The sequence below is a fragment of the Alligator sinensis genome, unplaced genomic scaffold, assembly GCF_000455745.1.
Source record: "Alligator sinensis unplaced genomic scaffold, ASM45574v1 scaffold222_1, whole genome shotgun sequence".
Lineage (NCBI taxonomy): Eukaryota > Metazoa > Chordata > Crocodylia > Alligatoridae > Alligator > Alligator sinensis.
Window position 1 is genome coordinate 3557550 of NW_005841912.1, and position 19710 is coordinate 3577259.

Sequence of the window (19710 nt, forward strand, 5' to 3'; positions counted from 1 at the left end):
CTTGGGGAAGTAATTTAACTGATTAGCAAGGATCCAGATTTTCCGTTTCCCACGGAAAAACGGAATAAACCACAGATTTTACCTTTTACCAGAGGCAAACACAGATTTCTCATTTTACAAGAAAAACTTGAGGATTTTGCCATTTTGCAATGAGCTCCCTGCAGGCTGGCAGAGTTCCAGCCTGCAGGGAGCTGGGAGGGAGCAGGAGGGAGGGGGTGAGACAAGGGGCAACACCTGCTAGACATGCACATGGCCCCAGGCAGCTTACAGAGCAGCTCCAGCAGGTAAGGGGGGGAGAGGGAGATAGAGGTCCCTGTAGGGAGGAAGGACGGGAGCTGGGCAGGGCTGGAGCTGCTGCCCAGCTGAGCGGGACTTGGGGCCGGGAGCCCACAATGGGCAGCTGCAGGGCCTCAGCGGGGAGCAGGATGGGGCTGCGAGTGGCTCATCTGGGGGAGGCAGAGGGACAGTTCCCTGCTGCTGCATGCACTCCCAGGGGGCAGGAGGACCTGCATCCCCCAGATCTGTATGCAGGGCAAGCAAAGGCTGCGGGTGCAGGCTCCCACCCTGCTTCCCTTCCCTGGGGCCTCCACAAACCAATGGGCACAACCTGGTGCAGCTGGGGACAGCATGGCTGTGTAGTGATCTCCTCGCTGATGTGAGCTCCACCCCCGCTACCCTAGTGACGTGCCTCCTGCACCTGTCACTGCTTTGAGGGGCGCAGCCCCAGACCCAGGAGGCACATCACCAGAGCAATGTGGGACGACCAGCTTCTCCACTCGGCTCCAGTGCTCCCTGCCATGCCAGGTGGCACCTGCCGGGCCGCAGAGGCCCCAAGGGAAGGAAGCAGGGTGGTAGGGAACACCGAGGCTGCACAGAGAAGCTGCTTACCACTACTCGTTCCTCACTGCTTCCCTCCCCTGGGGCCTCCGCAGCCCAGCAGATGCCACCCAGCACAGTGCCTGCAGCTTGCGCCTGCCCCATGCACAGATCTGGAGGGTGTGGGTCCCCTCTGCCCCCTGGGAGTGCACGCAGGGGTGGGGAGCCACCCCACCTGAGCCCACAGTAGGCAACAGGGGAGAGCAGGGTCAGGGGGATACGGACCCATGTACATAGCCCTGGCAGCTGGGGGCCTTCTCCTGCAGGGCTGGGGGTGCAGGGGCTGGGGGTGGTGGGTGAGGGGCACCAGCAAGGCTGTGGGAGCTGTGGGAAGTGGGGGGAGTGGAGTGAGAGGCATGAACAGGGCCAGGGGGCTGTGGGGTGAGGGAGGGGCACCAGTAGGGCTGATGGACTGTGGGGAGGAATGAGGAGCAGCAGAGCTGGGGGGCTGCTATGGGGGAGTGAGAGGCACCAGTAGGGCTGGGGGGGCGGCTGGGGGGCTTTTGTGGGGGAGTGAGGGGCACAAGCAGGGCTGGGAGGGTTGTGGAGGGAGTGAGGGGCACCAGCAGGGCTGGGGGAGGACCTGTGGGGGGCCTTTAATTTTAATCATGGATTTGGGGATTTTTTTTTTTATCAAACAGTTTGTTATTTTTTTAATCAGGGAAAACCAGGATCCCTGCTGATTACGAAGTTTAGTGAATACAAGATTGTTTCTGTTATGGAAACAAATGAGATCCCTACCTCAGTATGACTTTCTAGTCTAATACAGCATTAAGTTTTGTGCAGAACAGAATAAAGCATTTAAGAGGTGGCTTAATGGGCACTACTCTGCTCCATGCTGAACTCCTCAGTGTGCTGAAATGTATATGGTTCTACTGCAGAGAGGCCAGAAAAGAGTGAGTGACCATATGTGCTCCAAAGCTAACAACAAAATGATAACACGCTACCCAAACTATGACACCAAGGCTTTCTGTACACGTGCTCTGGGACTGAGGGCAAAGGCACTTTAATTAGAGTGGCTTTAATTAAAGTCCCCAGAGCATCTTGTGCATCAGAGTCCCCATGCTTCAAAATGACGGTGGGGGTGCTTTATCTAATGTTCATTTGATGAGTTTTAAAGCACTCCCACTGCCACTTTGAAGCACAGGGATGCTGATACATGAGATTAGGAGGCTGGCTGGAGCACAGTAATTACCACGCTCCAGCAGAATCGATTAATTCAATCTGTTCCAACACGCAGTAATTACAGCATGTTGGAACAGCCTCCACGCTCATGTATAGACACCCCAAGACACTGAGGTTGCCAGGTGCTCTGAGGTCTCCTTTAAAACTGTGCCTCACCATTTTTGCACACAGCTACAACAATTCAAAATGCAGTCAGGTAAAGGAAGAAATCAAATTAAATTATACCCCTTCAAAATGTAAGTGATACAAAACTGCAAAAATGGAGAGTGTACAAATGTATATTCTGCATCACAAAACCATGAACAAATATGTCTAACATTTTCTAAGTGGTATAAGGAAGAGACAGACATAGTCACATTAGAACATCTCAAAGAAAATCACTTAAGGAATTAGAATTATCAACTCGGATTACAGATCCCTCACAAAAGATTAATTTTCCTATAACATTCAAGACGATGAAAAAAGGAATACAGTTATACAACCTAACATATTAGGACACTCTTCTGTCTTACTGCAATCCACAGCCAAGTTTGGGTCAATAATTTAATAGGCCTTTTCTATACATATCTGCAGGCAGTTAAACAACTGTTCCGTATTACAGTCAAATGCTTTGACAGAGAATCCATTATGCTTTACATTCAAAAGTTCTTCCTTTTGTGCTTTGAAGTCCAAACACATAATATTGTAAGTTCTCTCTCTGTTGTGAGACTAGAAAGTGTTAATGTCATGTTCTTTCTTCCAAAGCACAAGATTTTATACTGCATCTAAAAATGTCAGCAGTACAACTGGGCAAATCAATAATAAATCTTATTTTAGAACAGTAACCTCCAAGGTGTCCCAGTACTTGTATTCCTTTACTGAAAAAAGAACACAACCAAGCAGGGCTCTGTTGTATTAGATGTTACTTCAGTGTAAATATTAAAAGAAAAGCACTTCCAGGTGGAAGTGGGGTTAAGCTTTTAAGTCCCTTGAACATGCTGATGACAAACCTATAACTATAGACATCTCTGCATGTCCTTTTATTGGTAATTAGTTAGTATTCCAAATGAGAATGGCTTTAAGGTAATATCTTCCTGCCACTAAAGTCAGTGGGACATTAGTCACTAAACCCACTGACAGTGGGATTATGCCTTTATTTCGTATGAGAGAATCTACTCCTCCTTGTGTGCTGCAGTATGATCAGGGCCCTACCAAATTCACAGCAGAAGGAGTATGTGCTGCAGCTCTTTGAATCTTGCACGTTTCCCCACGCGGTCCCTGCCACAGATTGGTGGAGGGGTCTCCTTGCAGCTCGTTCCTGATTGGCGGGGAAGTGAAAACCACAGTTTTAAACATGGTGCTGTTTTTGCCTTCCCGGTGGCCCTACTGCTTGCTGCTGACCAGCGGGGAGACAAAAACAGTATCATGTTTCAAACCATGGTTTTTGCTTCCCTGCCAGTCAGGAATGAGCTGCAAGTGGGGCCCCTACACCGATCAGCCGCAGGGGGGGAGCGCACAGGGGAACCTGCATTTTAAAGGAGCTGCAGCACACGCCACTTCCACCATGAATTTGATAGGGCCCTAAGTATGATTAAAGGAACCCTCTATGCCAACTCCCACCAATAATACCCTTTACTCCAGTTTTGTCTAGATTACTACAGGTTGGCAAAGCTTCCCCTAAAATCTGACACTAGCTGAGATTTTCAACAGCCAAAATTCCAATCCATATCCATGGTATTCACGAAGTTCTGGAAATCTCAGCCAGTTTTATAGCAATCTCATCCCTGGACAAATAAAACACTGAATCACAGTATACATTTCCACAGACTCTTTAGTATTGCATAGCCACACTAACAATTAGCATTGAAAATCCTGCCCTTTCCCACCCTCCACCCCTGCTTCCCTCCAACCTACTTACTTGCTGAAATTAAAGAGAAGTCTTTCAAAGACAAGGACAGGTCCTGTGCTGCTCAGAATTGTGAGTGGCTGACCAGCAAGAAGGCAAAAGATGGCTCCGCTGACTGCTGTGCCCAGAAAGCTCTCCAGCACACCCTACAGTGGACACAGCACAGAAGTTAATTTCAATGGTATACCCACCTCACTCTTTTCTGTAAGGGCTAATGGAAGAAGATGGGGTACTGGAACAACTCCATGCATGTGGTGTGGCAATGAGCCTGAGACCAGAGGTAGAGTGCTTGCCCCCTTCCAAAACAGTAGAGTCTAGTATAGTAGCATTCAGTTATTAAATATCCAATAATCTCTTATCACTTATGATGACTGGGTAACCACTGTGGCTATTCCACAGACTCACAGACTTTGTAACATTACATTATTTTTATTATTTAGAAAAAACTTAAAAAGCATCCAAAGGATATGAAAACAAGCCCCCTTGAAAACAAACCTCACTGTTATTACAGTACGGAAGCTAGTGCCTTGCACTGTAAATAATTCCAGCCATCAGACAACAGTGTTGGGAACAATGAAACTCTACAGAGGTTACAGAGATGAGGTCCCTTGACAAAGGCCAGTTTTTATGAGGAGAGAGTAGAGACTTCCCAAATATACCTTATTTTCTTGCATAGAACATATACCTTTTTACCCCAAATTAGCCTCTCCCCACCCCAATTTGGGTGCATGTATTAAGAAGGGAAGCCGATTTTCTACTCAAGATAGAAGCACTCTGCTTTGACTTCTGCTCCACAGTGCAGCAGTTGTTACGTTACTATTCAGACAGCTGAGGGAGTTAGTTGATTTAATGGATCATTGTGCTTCACTCCCGTGTTGTCAACGATGGTCTCACCTTTTTAATGGTCTTGATGTTACATGAATCAAGCTAATTTTTCTCAGGGTAATACTGCTGTCTGTTAGCTACCCCTGGTCTCTCCTATTTTTTAGCCTTATAGCTCCCTTTAAAATTCTAATCCACCCATGGACACCCATCTTCAGCAGCAGCAAGGATTTGAGCTTTAGTTAACCAGGAAAGGGAGGGTAAATCAGCTTAAGTTTAGGCTCTGTCCCTGCTCTACGCAGCCGTAACTCTGGAAAAATCTTTTCTTCTTAATTCTGTCTTTCAAATACAAGATGTGTATTATATACAGGTGTGTGTTGCATGCAATAAAATATGGCATATGATTCCTCTTTTCATAACTGTTTAAACTGAGACTCAAAATCAATTAGATTATCTTATATAGCTCTGAAATGTTAAGATGCCATACATATAAATCAAGATGCCATATGTATAGATTCAATGTTAAAAAGTATCTACAATTCCCTTTGATATTTGAAACAAAATAGCTTAAGGAATTATAAATATATGTTATACATTTTCTTCGATTTTCATAGTAGTTATAGCTAAATAATACTTATTTCTATAATGCAAAACATAGATAAAATGCCGCTAAAACAGTAATATAAAAATATAAACTGAACTGCTAACAGGGCACACACTTGTGTAACAGAAATGGTACTGGAACATACTAATTAAGAGTGATAGTGGTAATAGGTCAATAGTATATGGTATACCTGCACAAAATATTTTTTAAATAGTACTTATACGTAAGCTGAACTTTTAACAAACGACTATATTGTTTATACTTTTGAAAGGACTAAAATATGATTTTAAAATAATTCTAAGACTTTCAGAAACAAAGTAGGGGTATTCATAATTTTTGCTTACAAAATATTTACTAGTCACATGAAAATCACTACTTGAGTACCATGTCAAATTACAGAAGAAAAGAGACCTTTTCTTAGATAGAAGGATACTGTGACACTAAGTACTCAGACCTATTTTTAAAAAGTCACAACATATTCGTATCAATGATTTCTTCATTTGCAAAATGGGCTGAAATGCCTATAAATACCATGCTCCCCAATTTGTATAGCTGGTTTGGTGTAATGGGTATTGTTCCCAAACTCTTTTAAATGGAGCAGTTTATTGTCATCAACTCTTCTAAATGTTCTGCCAAGTTTTAAAAATTACCCATTACACATAACCAGCAACAGCAATAAAAGGGTGCTGTGGAGAAAGCTCTATGCCCCCATCTTAGCTGGGATAGGAACTTGCCATTGTGGCCATGTCTCCACAGATTTTTTTCCTGAAAATTTTCCATTGTTTTGAACCCAGCATTAGTGTAGAGCAGCTGAAATGCTTCTCTCTCCATTGCAGGGCTTCAATCAAAAACAGTTCCAGATGAAGTGGTCACCAGCACTCAGCTACTGCTCTCCCACTGCTAGGCTACCTGAAGTTTTGTTTACACCACATCAGTATTGGGAAAGTTTTCAAGGCCCCAGCTATAGGTCTCAAGGCCCTCCCTATAGGTTTTTCTACTCATCTTCCATACCTGTTTTTCATTTATCCTCGTCTTTCCTAGAAGCAGAACCATGCAAGCTAGGCAGTTCCAAGCAAGGTTTCTCTGGCTGATACAATTTGTATATGGCGCTGCACCTGATGGCCTCTGCCATGTTTTGGGCCTAAATGTAGAAATGCTTGGTAAGAAACTCTGCCCTGAAGAGTTTACAGGCAAGACAGGTAAATGGTAAAGGAGAGAATCTACTACCACCTGCACGTCACAGTTGGCAATCCAAAGTGCAAAGAGAGAAGTGACATGCCCAAGATTTAAGTCTATCCCAACTGTATAGTCAGTCTAATAAAATATATCATCCTAAAAAACCCTTGTATCTCTCAATTCCTGGACCATCATAGCTACAACATCACTCTAACACGACCATAACATGCCCAAGATTAGAAAGACATTCTCTGGCAGAGGCAAAAGCTGAACCTAGATCTCACAAGTCCCAGTTTGGTGCCTTAAAACAAACCTTCCCTAGTCCCAAAATTGTAGAGTAAGGTTCAACATTGCTAGGGAGAAATACTTTGCTTACTGCTTTATTTTCCAACCTCTCTTCCCCATCAACCCCTTCTTTTGACAGTGAATACAGATTTCAAAGCCTATAAATACATAGCCATGGGTAAACTGGCTTGTATTCAACCGGTACCAATTCACCATCATGAAGAGAGACTCACTAACACAAGGAAGCACAGTGCACTGATGCAATATCACCATGAATGTCTGGAAAAAAAAACTTCTCAATCTCAGCATCTTAAACATGATATCTTTCATTTGGAATCAACTCATACTACACAGGCCTTTCCCTCTTGAATCAACACAGACATGTTTGACTTATTACAGAGATCAGGCTGACATTTTTAAGGGCCATATTTTACTTTAATCCAGCTCTTCTTTTAAAAGGAGCTAACAGTTTCCATTTCTGTTAGTTATAAATGTAAGATGGAGCCATTAGATTTATTGCAAACTCTGTACTGGAAACTTTCACTACATTTTGATAAACTGTGCTTGAAGAAGCAAAACAGGAATCATGGAATATTGTATTCTATTAATAAAATAACTTATAGATATGAGTTATAAAGGAGTCCTATTCTTTAGCTTTTTATATCAAGCTTTGTACTGAGTATCATGGCAACCACTGCCCCTATCTCCCCCAATAATAGCCAAGGCCCAGACCCTATCGTTAGACCAGTGATTTTCCATCAGTGTGTAACGGCACCCTGGCATATATCTTGAGATCCTTTCAATGATGTCATGGGGTGCCACACAATCATAGCACTGTTAGATGTGCAAACATGATTTACAACATACACCCAGAGATTTCAACTAAGAATCCTAATTGTTAAAAACATTCATTTCAGTCTTTCTGGGCTCTTTGCAACAGAAGAGTTGCTTTACTATTTTTCTGTAGTAAAAAAAAAGTGTTGAAAAAAAAAAAAGGTTTAAAAAATGGTTAAGAACCACTGCATTATACTGCTCACACTAATAGATCCATTTGCTGGATCAGTACTTAGTTTTATGTCTCAGTCCCATTTTAAAAGCTATGGACAGCTATAAAAAAAACTCTTTAAAACGACTTTAACCACTTCAGTAAAAGATGGGGAGAAGCACACCGTCACTGTTATGGTGTAACTGCTACGTCTTCATGCCTCTATAGTGGTAAAAGTAAGCTGGATCATTATTCCTGAATGAAACAGGACTGAAGTTGCAATGGCTTTACTAGACTTGTATTGCTATAGGAGCACGTGGATACTACAGGTGAAATTGTAACTTGTTATCAGGTACCATTAAATACAGATATAATTGTCACCTCTCTTCTTACATTCTGTTACAATCTGAAGAGCAACAGTGAACACAGCACCATGAGATGTCACATTTTGTCATCTTGTGATGCCACAGACTACATTTGTTCAGTTTCTCAACATTTTAAGCTAAAAATTGAAGGTAGGATACTTCAGTCAAACTGTGATTCCTCTCCCTTTCTTGTGTACTGAAAAAATGTTAACCCCTACTACACAGGGGTAGACCTAAGCATGTGCCTACATGCTTGTCAGTTCTGTATCTTAGTTAACAAATTTGCTAGTAAGGCACTTTCCTGACTATAACCCAGAATGTAGTCCAATAAGAGTTCCTGACTATGCAGTTAGATAACATACAGACTGACCCTTATTCCTATGTATATGTGACTACAGGATCAGATCTATTATCATGATGGCTGTGTACCGCTAACAGGAAAAACAGGAATTTTTAACTCAGGTTTGATTACTCAGTTTAGCAGAAATGTATGTGGCGTCAGGCCCCAGCCCAGCCAGGTCTGGGACTCTCTGCGGTCTGGGGGAGAGGGGAGGGGGGCTCCCACTGATGGACACAGCCCGATGGTGGCCCCCTGTCCCACCTGTGCTTGGGGTGCAGTGGGCAGCCCGCAGCATTACCCACCTTTGTCCTCAGCACAGCTTAGGGGGGGGAGGAGGCCTGGGGCCTCTGATGGGCTGCGTCCAGCAGCAAGAGCCCCCTGATGCTCCCCTGGATGACCAGATCCTCCGAGACCCAGCCGGGCCAGGGCCTGACCCCACGTGAGTCCCGCTGCTGCACTGAACTGTGTCCGCACGTGGCCAGCTGCAGCAAGGCTCAAGGTGCAGCAGCAGCTGCCTCTGCCCTGTGAAGAGATAAGGGGGCATGTGCCCCGAGGGCCTCTTCCAGGGTGCACCCAGCAGCAGGAACCCTGCCCCCCCCCCTCCCCCCAATGACTCCCCCCAGGCTCCAATCCTCCCATGACCTGGCTGGGCTGGGGCCCCACCCACCATCCCCTGCTTCTGGCTGAGCTGCACCATCCATTCCTCACTGCGGGGGCCTCAATCTGGCCTCCACCCCTTCCCTCCCCTGCACAGACTGACCTGCTGGGCTAGGGAGGGAGGGGAAGGGAGTGTGCGTGTGAATGCATGCACATGTCCAGCCCTCCCAGGCCAGGATCAACCAAAAGAGGCTCCACAATCGACCTGTCGATCGTGAACCGGTTAGGGACCACTAGCATAGAGCAAGGGTACTCAATCCCTGGCCTGTGGAACCATCGTGGGGCTACCCATGGGTCACAAAATTTGGTAGTGGAGTGGTGGCCACCTTCTCCCCTGCCAAATTCCCAAACCCCAAACTGTAATCCCCTCCTCTACAGGACTGGGACACTTTCCCCTGCCCCCTGCTGAATCAGGGCTGGGCCATGCTCCTTTCTCTCTCCATGGGTCCAAATTGGAGCCAGACCATGTCCCCTTCCCCCACCAGGCTAGGTTGGGGCCTGGCCATAGTCCCTCCTCTATCCCCATCCCCCACAAGGCCAGGCCACATCCCTTTCCTTCTCTGCAGGGCCAGGCTGGGCCCTGGCCATGCTCCCTTCCCTCTCAATAGGACCCAGTCAAGCTCCTTTCCCCTGACAGGCTAAATTGAGGCCAGCCTGCCCCCCCTACACACACTCAGATGGTGCCCACTGTGCCTAACCTGAGCACTGATCAGGAACACTGGCTCAACCCGGCCCACGGGCAGACTGGGCTCTGCCAATCCAGCCCACCAGGCAGAAAGGTTGAGCTCCACTGTTTTAGAAAATACCCTTCGTCTTTTCCATCTTTAAATACCAGTGGCAAATCATTAGTAGCTGCATTTTTTTAAACCCCTGAACCACCCATTCCTGCAAGTTACTGAGGCTATGAGCAATTCCAATGGAAAACTCAGAGCAAAGACTACAAGAATTTGTAGGGACGCTCAGGGCAATTGTCAGCGAAGGCCATTTCTCTCAACAAATAAATGGTATTTATATAAGTTGTTTCCTCCTCCCTCGCTTGGCATTACTCACAGCGAGCTCATTCACAGCCAACAGCCTGGATGGATTCCAGTGCCTCTGGAATCCCTTTTCCCCTACATTCCTTAAAATGTCTGCAGCTAAGGATAGTGCATTTTAATGAAACATTACACCTTGATGTAAGGTTTAAAGAACAGTTGGGAAGATCAGTTATCTCCCCTGGCCAGGTCCCCATGATAAAAAAAAGTTATTGGCGGAGAGGATTCTGAGTACCCATCCTAGAAACAGTTATATAACCATCTACCAGAAACAAAAGGCATAATTTGTAACAGTATCCAGCAACTGAAAAATACTGTTTTCAGAGGTGACAGATTACTGGAAAATAACTTTTTAGAGCCAGACCTTCAAGTGATATAAATCAGCCTCATTCCCTTGGAGCTGATCGGTGTACGCCAATATATACCAGATGAAGGCCAGTCTAAGCTTTAATGCTTGTAATACAGAAATATACCTCTAGAGATGACCTTAACTTTTGACAAATGTGTCTTTTTTCTCTTTATTCATATAACAGAGATAAACAGAATCTCTCTGCTCTGAAAAGGCTGTTTCTGCAGCAGCTTCTAACCCTTACCAGATTTGGTTTTGATAATAAAAGACAGCAAACTGCCATGCTCATAGGTTTCTTATAGAAAAAAAAGACTTCTATATACCAACTTAAAAATGGCCACTTCAGGAACTTAACATTTTTCTGGTATTTTCAAAAGTCTTCCATGTTGGCCTGGACTCTGATCCCAGTTTGAGTCAATTACCATTGACTTCAGACAGGAGCGGAGCTGGGCCAAACATAAGTGCATTTCAAAATCCCACCACATTACCCGATCGTAAAAGAAGATCTGAACAGACAGAATGCTCAACTAACATTCTGCTAGTAAAAGGGGAAGGGAGGCAGGAGCATATAAAACTTCCAAAGCAACCAAGGGAGCTGGGTAAACAGTTTTACCCCTCTTTGCTGTACCCTGCAGAATCCCACTATTTCTCCAATGCACACAAAGCCCTTTTCAAATAATGCAGGTTATCAAGTGAAAGCTGAGGGTGAAAGAAAGCTCACCAGGAGACCAGATTCTCTATAGTGAGCATTTCCATATTATGTTTAAAGAAATCCAGGACACTGTCACCTCCCCCCCACCCAAGTCATCAGTACTGCTGGAGGCAGAGACAGGCAAGCAGGGGCATGGAGCACAGTTTGGCAGAGAAGCAGAGCAGCATGGTATACCCACCAAGCAGGTGGGCAGGCACTGCTGAGAAGCAGGCCCCACCCTGCCCGCATGTGCCTGGCCTGGCTCTTCCTGAGCAGCGGCTGGAGGCAGGTGCCAGGCTGGGCTGGGCACCACTCCACTCTGCCTGCCTCACTCCAACATAGCAGCAGTGGTGCCTACCCGCCCACCTGCCTGGCACACCATGCTGCTCCAGCAGACTGCCCCACATCCCTGTTATTCCAGGACTTTTGATTCAATTTTCACCAACCAGCCAGGATGCCAACACGGCTTATGAAATCTGGGACTGTCTTGGCCAAATTGGACATATGGTCACTGTGACACAATGCTTAATGCACATCTGTCACTTTAAGAGGAGATGAGGCTGCAGTAAGGGCTCAGGTGGCAATCATGGGAGTCACTTGACTGACAAGGGGCTGGGCTATCAGCATATAAACTCAGGGCCTGAGTTGGTTGAGTAGTCTAGCCCTGAGAGCACTGGGAGTTTGTGGACGGGACTTAGGGGTGGAGGAGGCTCCAACAGGCCCAGGAGTAGGTACAGAGGCACGGGAGCAAAGCCAAAGACCATGAATAGGGCAACCTGGAGAGGGGCACAGATAGGGTAAAGAAGCCCAGAGACCAGGGCCAGGGGGCTAAAGCCCAGGAGGGGGAAGAGGTAGGAGCCTGATTGGGCAGTATGAAGTGCCCAGGAGTAGTCTGCATAGGCAAAGTGCCCAGGTGGAGAATGCAAACTAAGATCCTGTGCTCATGAGTAGCTGTAAGAGGTGACGTGCCCAGGTGGAGAAGCCAAACCTAGAAGCTACAGGTAGGCAAAGTGCCCAGGCAGGGAGGCCCAGTCATAGGGACTGAGGCCATGGCCCAAGAGGGCTAATGAATAATATGATTGATAATGCCTGCGACGCATGGTCATGGTGTAAAGGGCAGTCAGAGCCATGTTATAAGCACTTAAGGTGAAATAGACATCTGAATGCCTACATGAGATCAGGGATCCCTGGGGCAGCCTCCCTTTCTAAAAAGCTAAGAACAAGGTGTGGCAGGAAAGATGAAGAGGAGGAAGCCTGATGAGTGAGGGCAAAGCACAGGCTGAGCAGCCACCAGGGGCATCGCAATCACCCCTGGGATAAACGTTTATTACAGTCACACTATCTATAGCCTGCTAATCCATCAGTGGATGGTATTCAGAGAGAGTTGGGCTTTTACATTTATTAGAGGAACAACCTCAATAATGTGGTTAGCAACAAATTGGTGAAAGAAAAGTTACATAACTGCAGCTACCACAGGAATATCAACCTGGGCTAGCATGTATAATATGGCCTCTTTTGATAAGCCAGAGTTTCAGCCCTACCAAGCAAAAAGTGTTTGCCCATTTATTTTTGCCCTGAAAGTGAATGAAAACACTGACAAAAGAATAATCAAATCAGAGATAGAACAACTCAGAGTACTGTAAGAAACATCTCCAAAGCAGTTATAGAGACAGCAGGGAGGACAATCTCAGGCTGTTTTCCTATAATAGATATTCCAGGCATTGCACTGAGGGTGAGGCCACTTTTAATCAAAACAGAAATCACATTCAAAGACACATATGCTCCTCTCTTGCTTCTCTCAGCCAAAGCTATTGGTGGTTCCAATCTTGCTATATCTCTTTTCTCCTTTGGTTCTTCCTCCTTGCTGCCCATACAAAGAGTGAATTTATTCCCAAATGAACACAGATAAGCAAATATAACTCTCAGGTAGGTCACTGGCCACTGTGGTGTTACTCAAAGCTAACCATAGACAACCTGGGTACAGACAGATTATATCACTGTTACTATTATACTGATATCAAAAAGGAGACTGATATAAGCTATTATGTGATAACTGTTACATATGTATGATTCTGTAGTGGTGCAAGCATAGCCAAACCACTGCAATTTCAATCTTGCTTCATTCAGGTCAAAGTTAGAGTGATTTATCTAAATTCATATTGCTGTGGGATCGTGCAGATATAATAGTTACCAGAGTTGATATGCATTCCTCAGTGGCAGGCCCCTCTCCTCTTTTAAACCACTTACAAGGTACTTTTATCCATGCTCCCAGAGAACACACCCAGTTTTACAGGAGGTAAGAGCCTGAAGTGTTTACTTAGTGCTCAAGTTGTTTTTATACCAGTACATGCACACAACAGTCTGATCAACAAAGCCATGGCTGTGTCCTCACTGGATGGGGAAGGGAGATTCAACTTTTCCACTATTGTGTGCCACTGGAATAAGCAACTTGAGAGAGACCAGGGGAAGAGTCAGACACTGGGAATACATTCTCCAGTATAATGACTTAAAGCAACAAACAGCACTGATCTATTTCTCTCCCTTTCCCAATGAAGACAAAGAAACAGAATTAATCCAAAGTTAAAGAGCATGGCAGACTTGTTCCATTCAGTTTGTGCACTGAAAATCAAGCCATGACTGACACCATCTACAGGCAAACTCAGCATTCCATACAGGAACTAAGATTTCTATACACTTTCAAAAACCTGGAGAAGGTATTTTAAGGCTTGCCCATACTCCCTAAAGATACATTGGAGGAATCTTATTAACAGCAGAAACACTTTTGAAGTGACACAAAAAGTAGGACAGGATGGCACCTTGGAAACTAACTGATTCAAAGAGGTATGACTGGCATGAACTTAGAGACTAACTCATGGCATGACCTTAGAGACTAACTGGTTCAGAGAGTTTTCACAGACAATAGAGATGGAGCCCTAGTATCTGAGAAAGTAGGTTGTTGCCTATGAAAGATTATGCCTCTCTAAACCAGTCAGTCTCTAGGTGCCACCCTGACCTATCTTCCCTTTGACTTCAGACTAACATGGCTAACCCACCTCTTTTGTACCTGGGGAAGTGACATACACTTCTGCTATAACAGCATTTTTCTAACAACATCCTACAACCCCTTTGTGACTTGGGTGCAAAATTAACGTAGAGGGGCAATTGATGTTACTACCACTATGTTGCCCAACACTCCTTGGGGCAGGGGTAGTAGCTGATTCTACACTAGCTGTCCCACCAATCCTGCCACTGGGAGGAGTACAGTGGTGGAAGAAGGCTTAGAAAGATGGTAGTTCTAACAAAACTACACCATATATTAATGTTATGGTCACTAGATCTAGAGCAGTGGAAGCCAAAATGTTTTGCAGAAGTGCACAAATCACCCCTACACTCCCTCTCCGAGTGTCATTCCAATCCCCTTCCCTGCCTGCTCTGATTTCTGCTTCCTAACCTGTGTTCCTAACTGATTTGCTGCTCTACTTTTTACTCCCTACCCTATCTGCCACTATTCCACCTGACTCCTCTTTGATCTGTTGTGTGCCACACACAAAGGCTGCCCCATGCAACATTTGGCACTCATGTTATAGGCTAGCCACCCATGTTTTCGAAGATGCAAAGGGGTGAGAGACACATTTAGAAGTTAAATTCACAGTCTTTGAGAACAAATATCAGACGGGAAAGAAAAAGAGCATTCCTGGGACTTGTTCATGATTTATTTTTTGCTTCTTCCAGAATTTTGTCATCAATTGTTACGTTTCAATTATGTTTGCTGAAGAGCCGCTGGGTTTCTAAAACAATGTATTTAACTACAGAGTGCCAACTGGTGTCTTTTTTAAAATAAAAGTAAGCCACTTTGCATTTAAAACCGTGTTGTCTTTGTATATTTTGCCTTTCTACAGGGTGTTTTTTCTGTCCCAGCAAGAGAAAGGTCCTAGCTGGGTTACCTCCAATGCCAGGTAAACAGCAGAACAATGCACTAAATTATTTTCTCTCTCCCTTCTCTTCTTTTTCCCTTTGCACCTTCCCTCATGTGCAAAGTCTTGGCGCTCAGATTCTCAGCAATGCTTTTGAAAAACAACATTCTCATGTTCACCAAATGATTTCCAGATTCAAAATCTGAGGAAGGCAGTATGTTCAAATATGAACACTGAAAGGTTCATAGGGTTCTTGGAAGAATAACTTTTAACACAGCATGTCAGATATTAAAAGAAATGTATTTATACACCATTTTCTGCACCTGGCAGTTGCAATATTGTGAGAGATAACAGAATGTTCCTATTGGGCAATAAGGACTATCAACTATTCTTTTGAAAACCTACCCTGTTCTATTGTCACTTTGTTTCAATGTCTCACAGCATGGGCCTCTAGAGGCACGGGGTTGTGTAAGGGACGGGCAGCAGCAACAAGTAACAGACATAAGCCTTTTGTGAAGAAAAAGCAGACCCAAAAGTAGGCAAGAATGCATAGCAAGGGGATATAGACAGCCAGTTAATTGCAGCCCTTCAGCAGCTTTCACCAGTGGGTCCTTATGGAGGCCCAAGAGATAACCTTCTGCTAATGGAAACCTCAGAGAAAAATGCCAGGGAGAATTTCTTCCCCAACTCCACTCTGAAAAAGTAGGCCTTAAACTGCTAAATTATTACCCACTCCCCATCACTGTGGCAGTACAATGAACTTAGGCAAAGCATCTGAAGTGCAGGACTCTGCATGTGTCCTTATTGAATTTCAGGGCAGTCAATTCTTTTTGGATCATTTTCTATCTTTTGTCCTTGAAGGGTGTGCAGTCTACTGTTGTGGCTGCTGCTTTGCTTACTCAAGAGTTGTTATATTGCTTTAGAAACACCCTTCAGGTATTTGAACCCTGTTTTCAAATCTCCCTCCTCAGTCTTGTTTTCTCCATATTAAATAATCTCATTCCCTCCTTTCCTTGTAAATCACGTTTCCTAGAAATCTAAGAAAATTGCTTGTTCTCCATTGTACTCTGCAATTTGTGTGCATCTTTCTTGAAGTGCAGTGTCTGAAACTGGATGCAGTATTCCAGGCAAGGCTTTACCAGTAACAAATACCATACTTACTCAAATATAAAATGAGGTTTTTTTCTCCAATCAGCGTGGGAGAAGGAGGAGAAAGCTCCTCATTTTACATTTGCATACAAGGAAACCCCATTAAATACATTGTCCATCATTCAACTGCTGCCAAAAATGGCCTGTGTTTAGTTATGGAAACTAACTATGAAGCTGATTAAATGCAGCTAACACTGGACATAACTATAAATCACATGGCATACTGGGCAAGCATACTGCTGGGAACCTACATTTTTCTAAGGAAAATGGTTCGTGTTCCAGGTCAAATTAGGCAGATCAGTTTCCAAACCTTTGAATCACTCAAGTACCATATGTGGCCCTATTAAAGACAAATATCCTCCATTCCAGACTTTTCAGCCTGGGGCTTCAGATACTTCCAAATCTTTTGGCAGGCATCCTAAATGCAGGCCCAAGCCCAGAGGCTTTGGTTTCAGATTCCCCCAAATTTCACTTGCCCTCAGCTGTATGGCCGCAGGAGCAAGCTAGGTAGGAACCTCCCATTTCCATAAAGTCGGCATGTAGCCGAGATCCTCCCGCTGGAAGCTGGCCAATGGGAAGCTAGCTATGAGGCTCTCATAGGGAGTCCACATGCAGACAACGGTGCACCCTCCACTACACAGTGCTACTTTAATTGCATTATCTTAGTCATGGTATTTCCCTTGGGAACCTACCACTTTTTAAAATTATTATTATTTTATTTTTAAGGAAATGTTTTCATGTCCCAAGTCAAATCACCTAAATCAATTTCAAATCCATGTGAATCATTCAAGAACTATATGTGACCCTGCTACTGGCAAACATCCTCCACCCCCACCTGGGGCTTCAGATTCTTCCAAATCCTTTGGTGGGCACCCTACATGCAGGCCCAGGCCTGGAGGTTTGGGGTACAGATGCCCCCGAGTTTTGCTTGCCCTCAGCCGTATGGCTGCAGAAGCAAGCTAGGGAGGAGTTCCCCATCTCCCTAAAGTCAGGATGTTGCCAAGATCCTCCCATTAGAAGTTGAGATGGGAGGTTAACTATGAGGCTCTCAAAGGGAGTCCTGTCCACAAGCACACAAGGGTGCAACCCTCCACTACACAGTACCCTTTTAATTGCATTTCCTTTGTCAGAGCACTGCCCCCTGCCATGTTTGTGGTTTTCCCCTACCAGTAGGAAAACCACCTTGATGGTCATGGTATTTCCACTGGGGAACCTACCACATTTTTTTAACATTTTTTTGTATCCAAGGCCAAATTAGCCTAAACTAATTCCAAATCTAAGACCCCAGAACCATAAGTGGCCCTACTACCAGCAAACATCCACCACCTGCACCTAGAAATTCAGATGTTTCCAAATCCTTTGGTGGGCATCCTACTTGCTGGCCCAAGCCCAGAGGCTTAGGGTTTGGATGCCCCCAAGTTTTGCTTGCCTTTAGCCATAAGGCCCTTGGAACAGGCTAAGGAACCTACTGCATGGATAGATTAATGCAGTACATCTGAATCAGATATATAGTAGTGCCCATTGAGAGCAGCCTCCTTCAGCACTTACTCTTTTAAAGTCTTGGTGAGCCACTATGTTGCATAAATTTTGACTTCTACTTCACTCCCACAGCCGAGCAGTGCCTTTCCTTCCCATTTCCAATGATTCCTGTTTCTGCACCAGCCTTAAACGTCTGGCAAACATTACCAAACGGCTCCTCTGTCACCCGCTCTGTCAGCCTGGCACATATGATTATTGTAGGCCAACCCTCCATGAGGTGAAGCCAAATCAAGTTACCCTATGCCTTATCTGCATATAACATTTTGGAAGATCCCCAGACTCATGACAAGAACACCCAGTTCCAGTCATGAGTTGGGAGGGGGGGATACTAATTAGCAGATCCTTTATGTGAGATATCTAGAATATACACAGATACCAAGCAGAGCTGAGCTATAGAGTTACCATGGCTTGAAACTGTTAATTCTGGTGGAGCTCATCCTACTGAAATATATGGTAAATCATGAGCCTTTTGGCATTGAACTAATGTCATGCATAAATCTGTCTATTGCACTGTGGGCAGGCACCCATATGAGAGTCTACAACAGCCTCCCAATGGGAGGATCTCTGCTACACAACTTATGGTGATGGGGGACTGTTCTTGGACGCTCCCTCTAGCTTGCTCCTATGGTCTTTTAGCTAGGAGCAAGAGAGACTAGGGGGCACCTGAACTCCAAGGCTTCCAGGTTTGTGGCCTGCATGTAGGATGCCTGTCATGGATTTAAGAGTATCTGAAGCTCCGGGATGAAAAGTCTGGGAGATAAGATACTTGCCAGTGGTAGCATCCCACAGACTTGAATGACTAAGGCCTTCTCAGCTGATAGAATTTGGAACTGATTTGGCTAATTTGGCCTGAAATGTGAAATTATAATAATTAAAAAAAAAAAGTTTCTACTACATGGAAGTAGGTACAAAAGTGCTGCTTAAAAGTGTGTTTATGAAGTACCTGTGCTAACATTGGCAGCAGTTTAAAAACTGATAACATGCATCAATTCTGGATGAACTAAATTACTACAGGCATGTTTATTTCAAAGTCAATGTTTTCACATTTGCCCCACACTTCCATGTACACAGGGAGAACACGGTCTGCCAATAACGGGGGGGAGGGGCTGCAGAGGGAAAAAGCATGGGTTACACAGAGCAAGGGGGCCACAGGACCACCACCCCACCCCACCCCCCCGATTTATTTTCCCTGCTGTAGCAGTGGGAGATGGACAAATTCAAGGCAAACCTCAAATAATTAGGTTCTAAACCTGGAAAATTGAAACTAAATTATAAATTTTCCATACACAGAATCTAATTATTAGGGAGTTGTCTTATATTTGTATAAATACAGTAGAGTGGAAGGATCACTTCCCTTGGCTTTCAAGTAATGCTCTTATTAATACAGCCCAGTGTACTCTTGGCTCTTTTTGCAAGAAGAAAACACTGCTGGCTCATAATCAGCCTGTGGTCCCCTGTAACCCCTAGGTCCTTTTCTGTAGTACTACAGCTTGGCCAGTCATTCCTCAGTGTGTATCTGTGTATGTGATTGTTCCATCCCAAGTGCAGGACTTTACATGTGTCCCTACTGAATTTCATGCAATTAATTCTGGGCCATTTTTCCACCTTATCAAGGTCATTCTGAATCCTAATCCTAATCCTATCCTTCAAAAAGCATCTGCAACTCCACTCATTTTGGTGTCATCTGCAAATCACTGAAGTGTGGCTTTAATTTCATGTTCCAAATTATTAAGAGATATTAAACAATACCAAACCCAGACAACTTTCAGTGGCCCAGACCCAGGGCATTCTCATCTTCTATTTCCCATTATCAAACTGGTGTTTGGACTTACCAGGAGGTCAGCCTTTGAAGTG

At 44.7% G+C, this 19710-nt stretch overlaps 1 protein-coding gene across 1 annotated transcript in view; it reads right to left on the bottom strand.

The window, feature by feature from the left end:
- SLC4A4 (solute carrier family 4 member 4) overlaps positions 1-19710 on the bottom strand; it is a 307465-nt gene that overhangs the window by 69251 nt on the left and 218504 nt on the right. The window contains exon 13 of the mRNA XM_006018773.3: positions 3959-4092. Within this exon, the coding sequence (XP_006018835.1) occupies positions 3959-4092 (134 nt within the window). The remainder of the gene's footprint in view (positions 1-3958; positions 4093-19710) is intronic.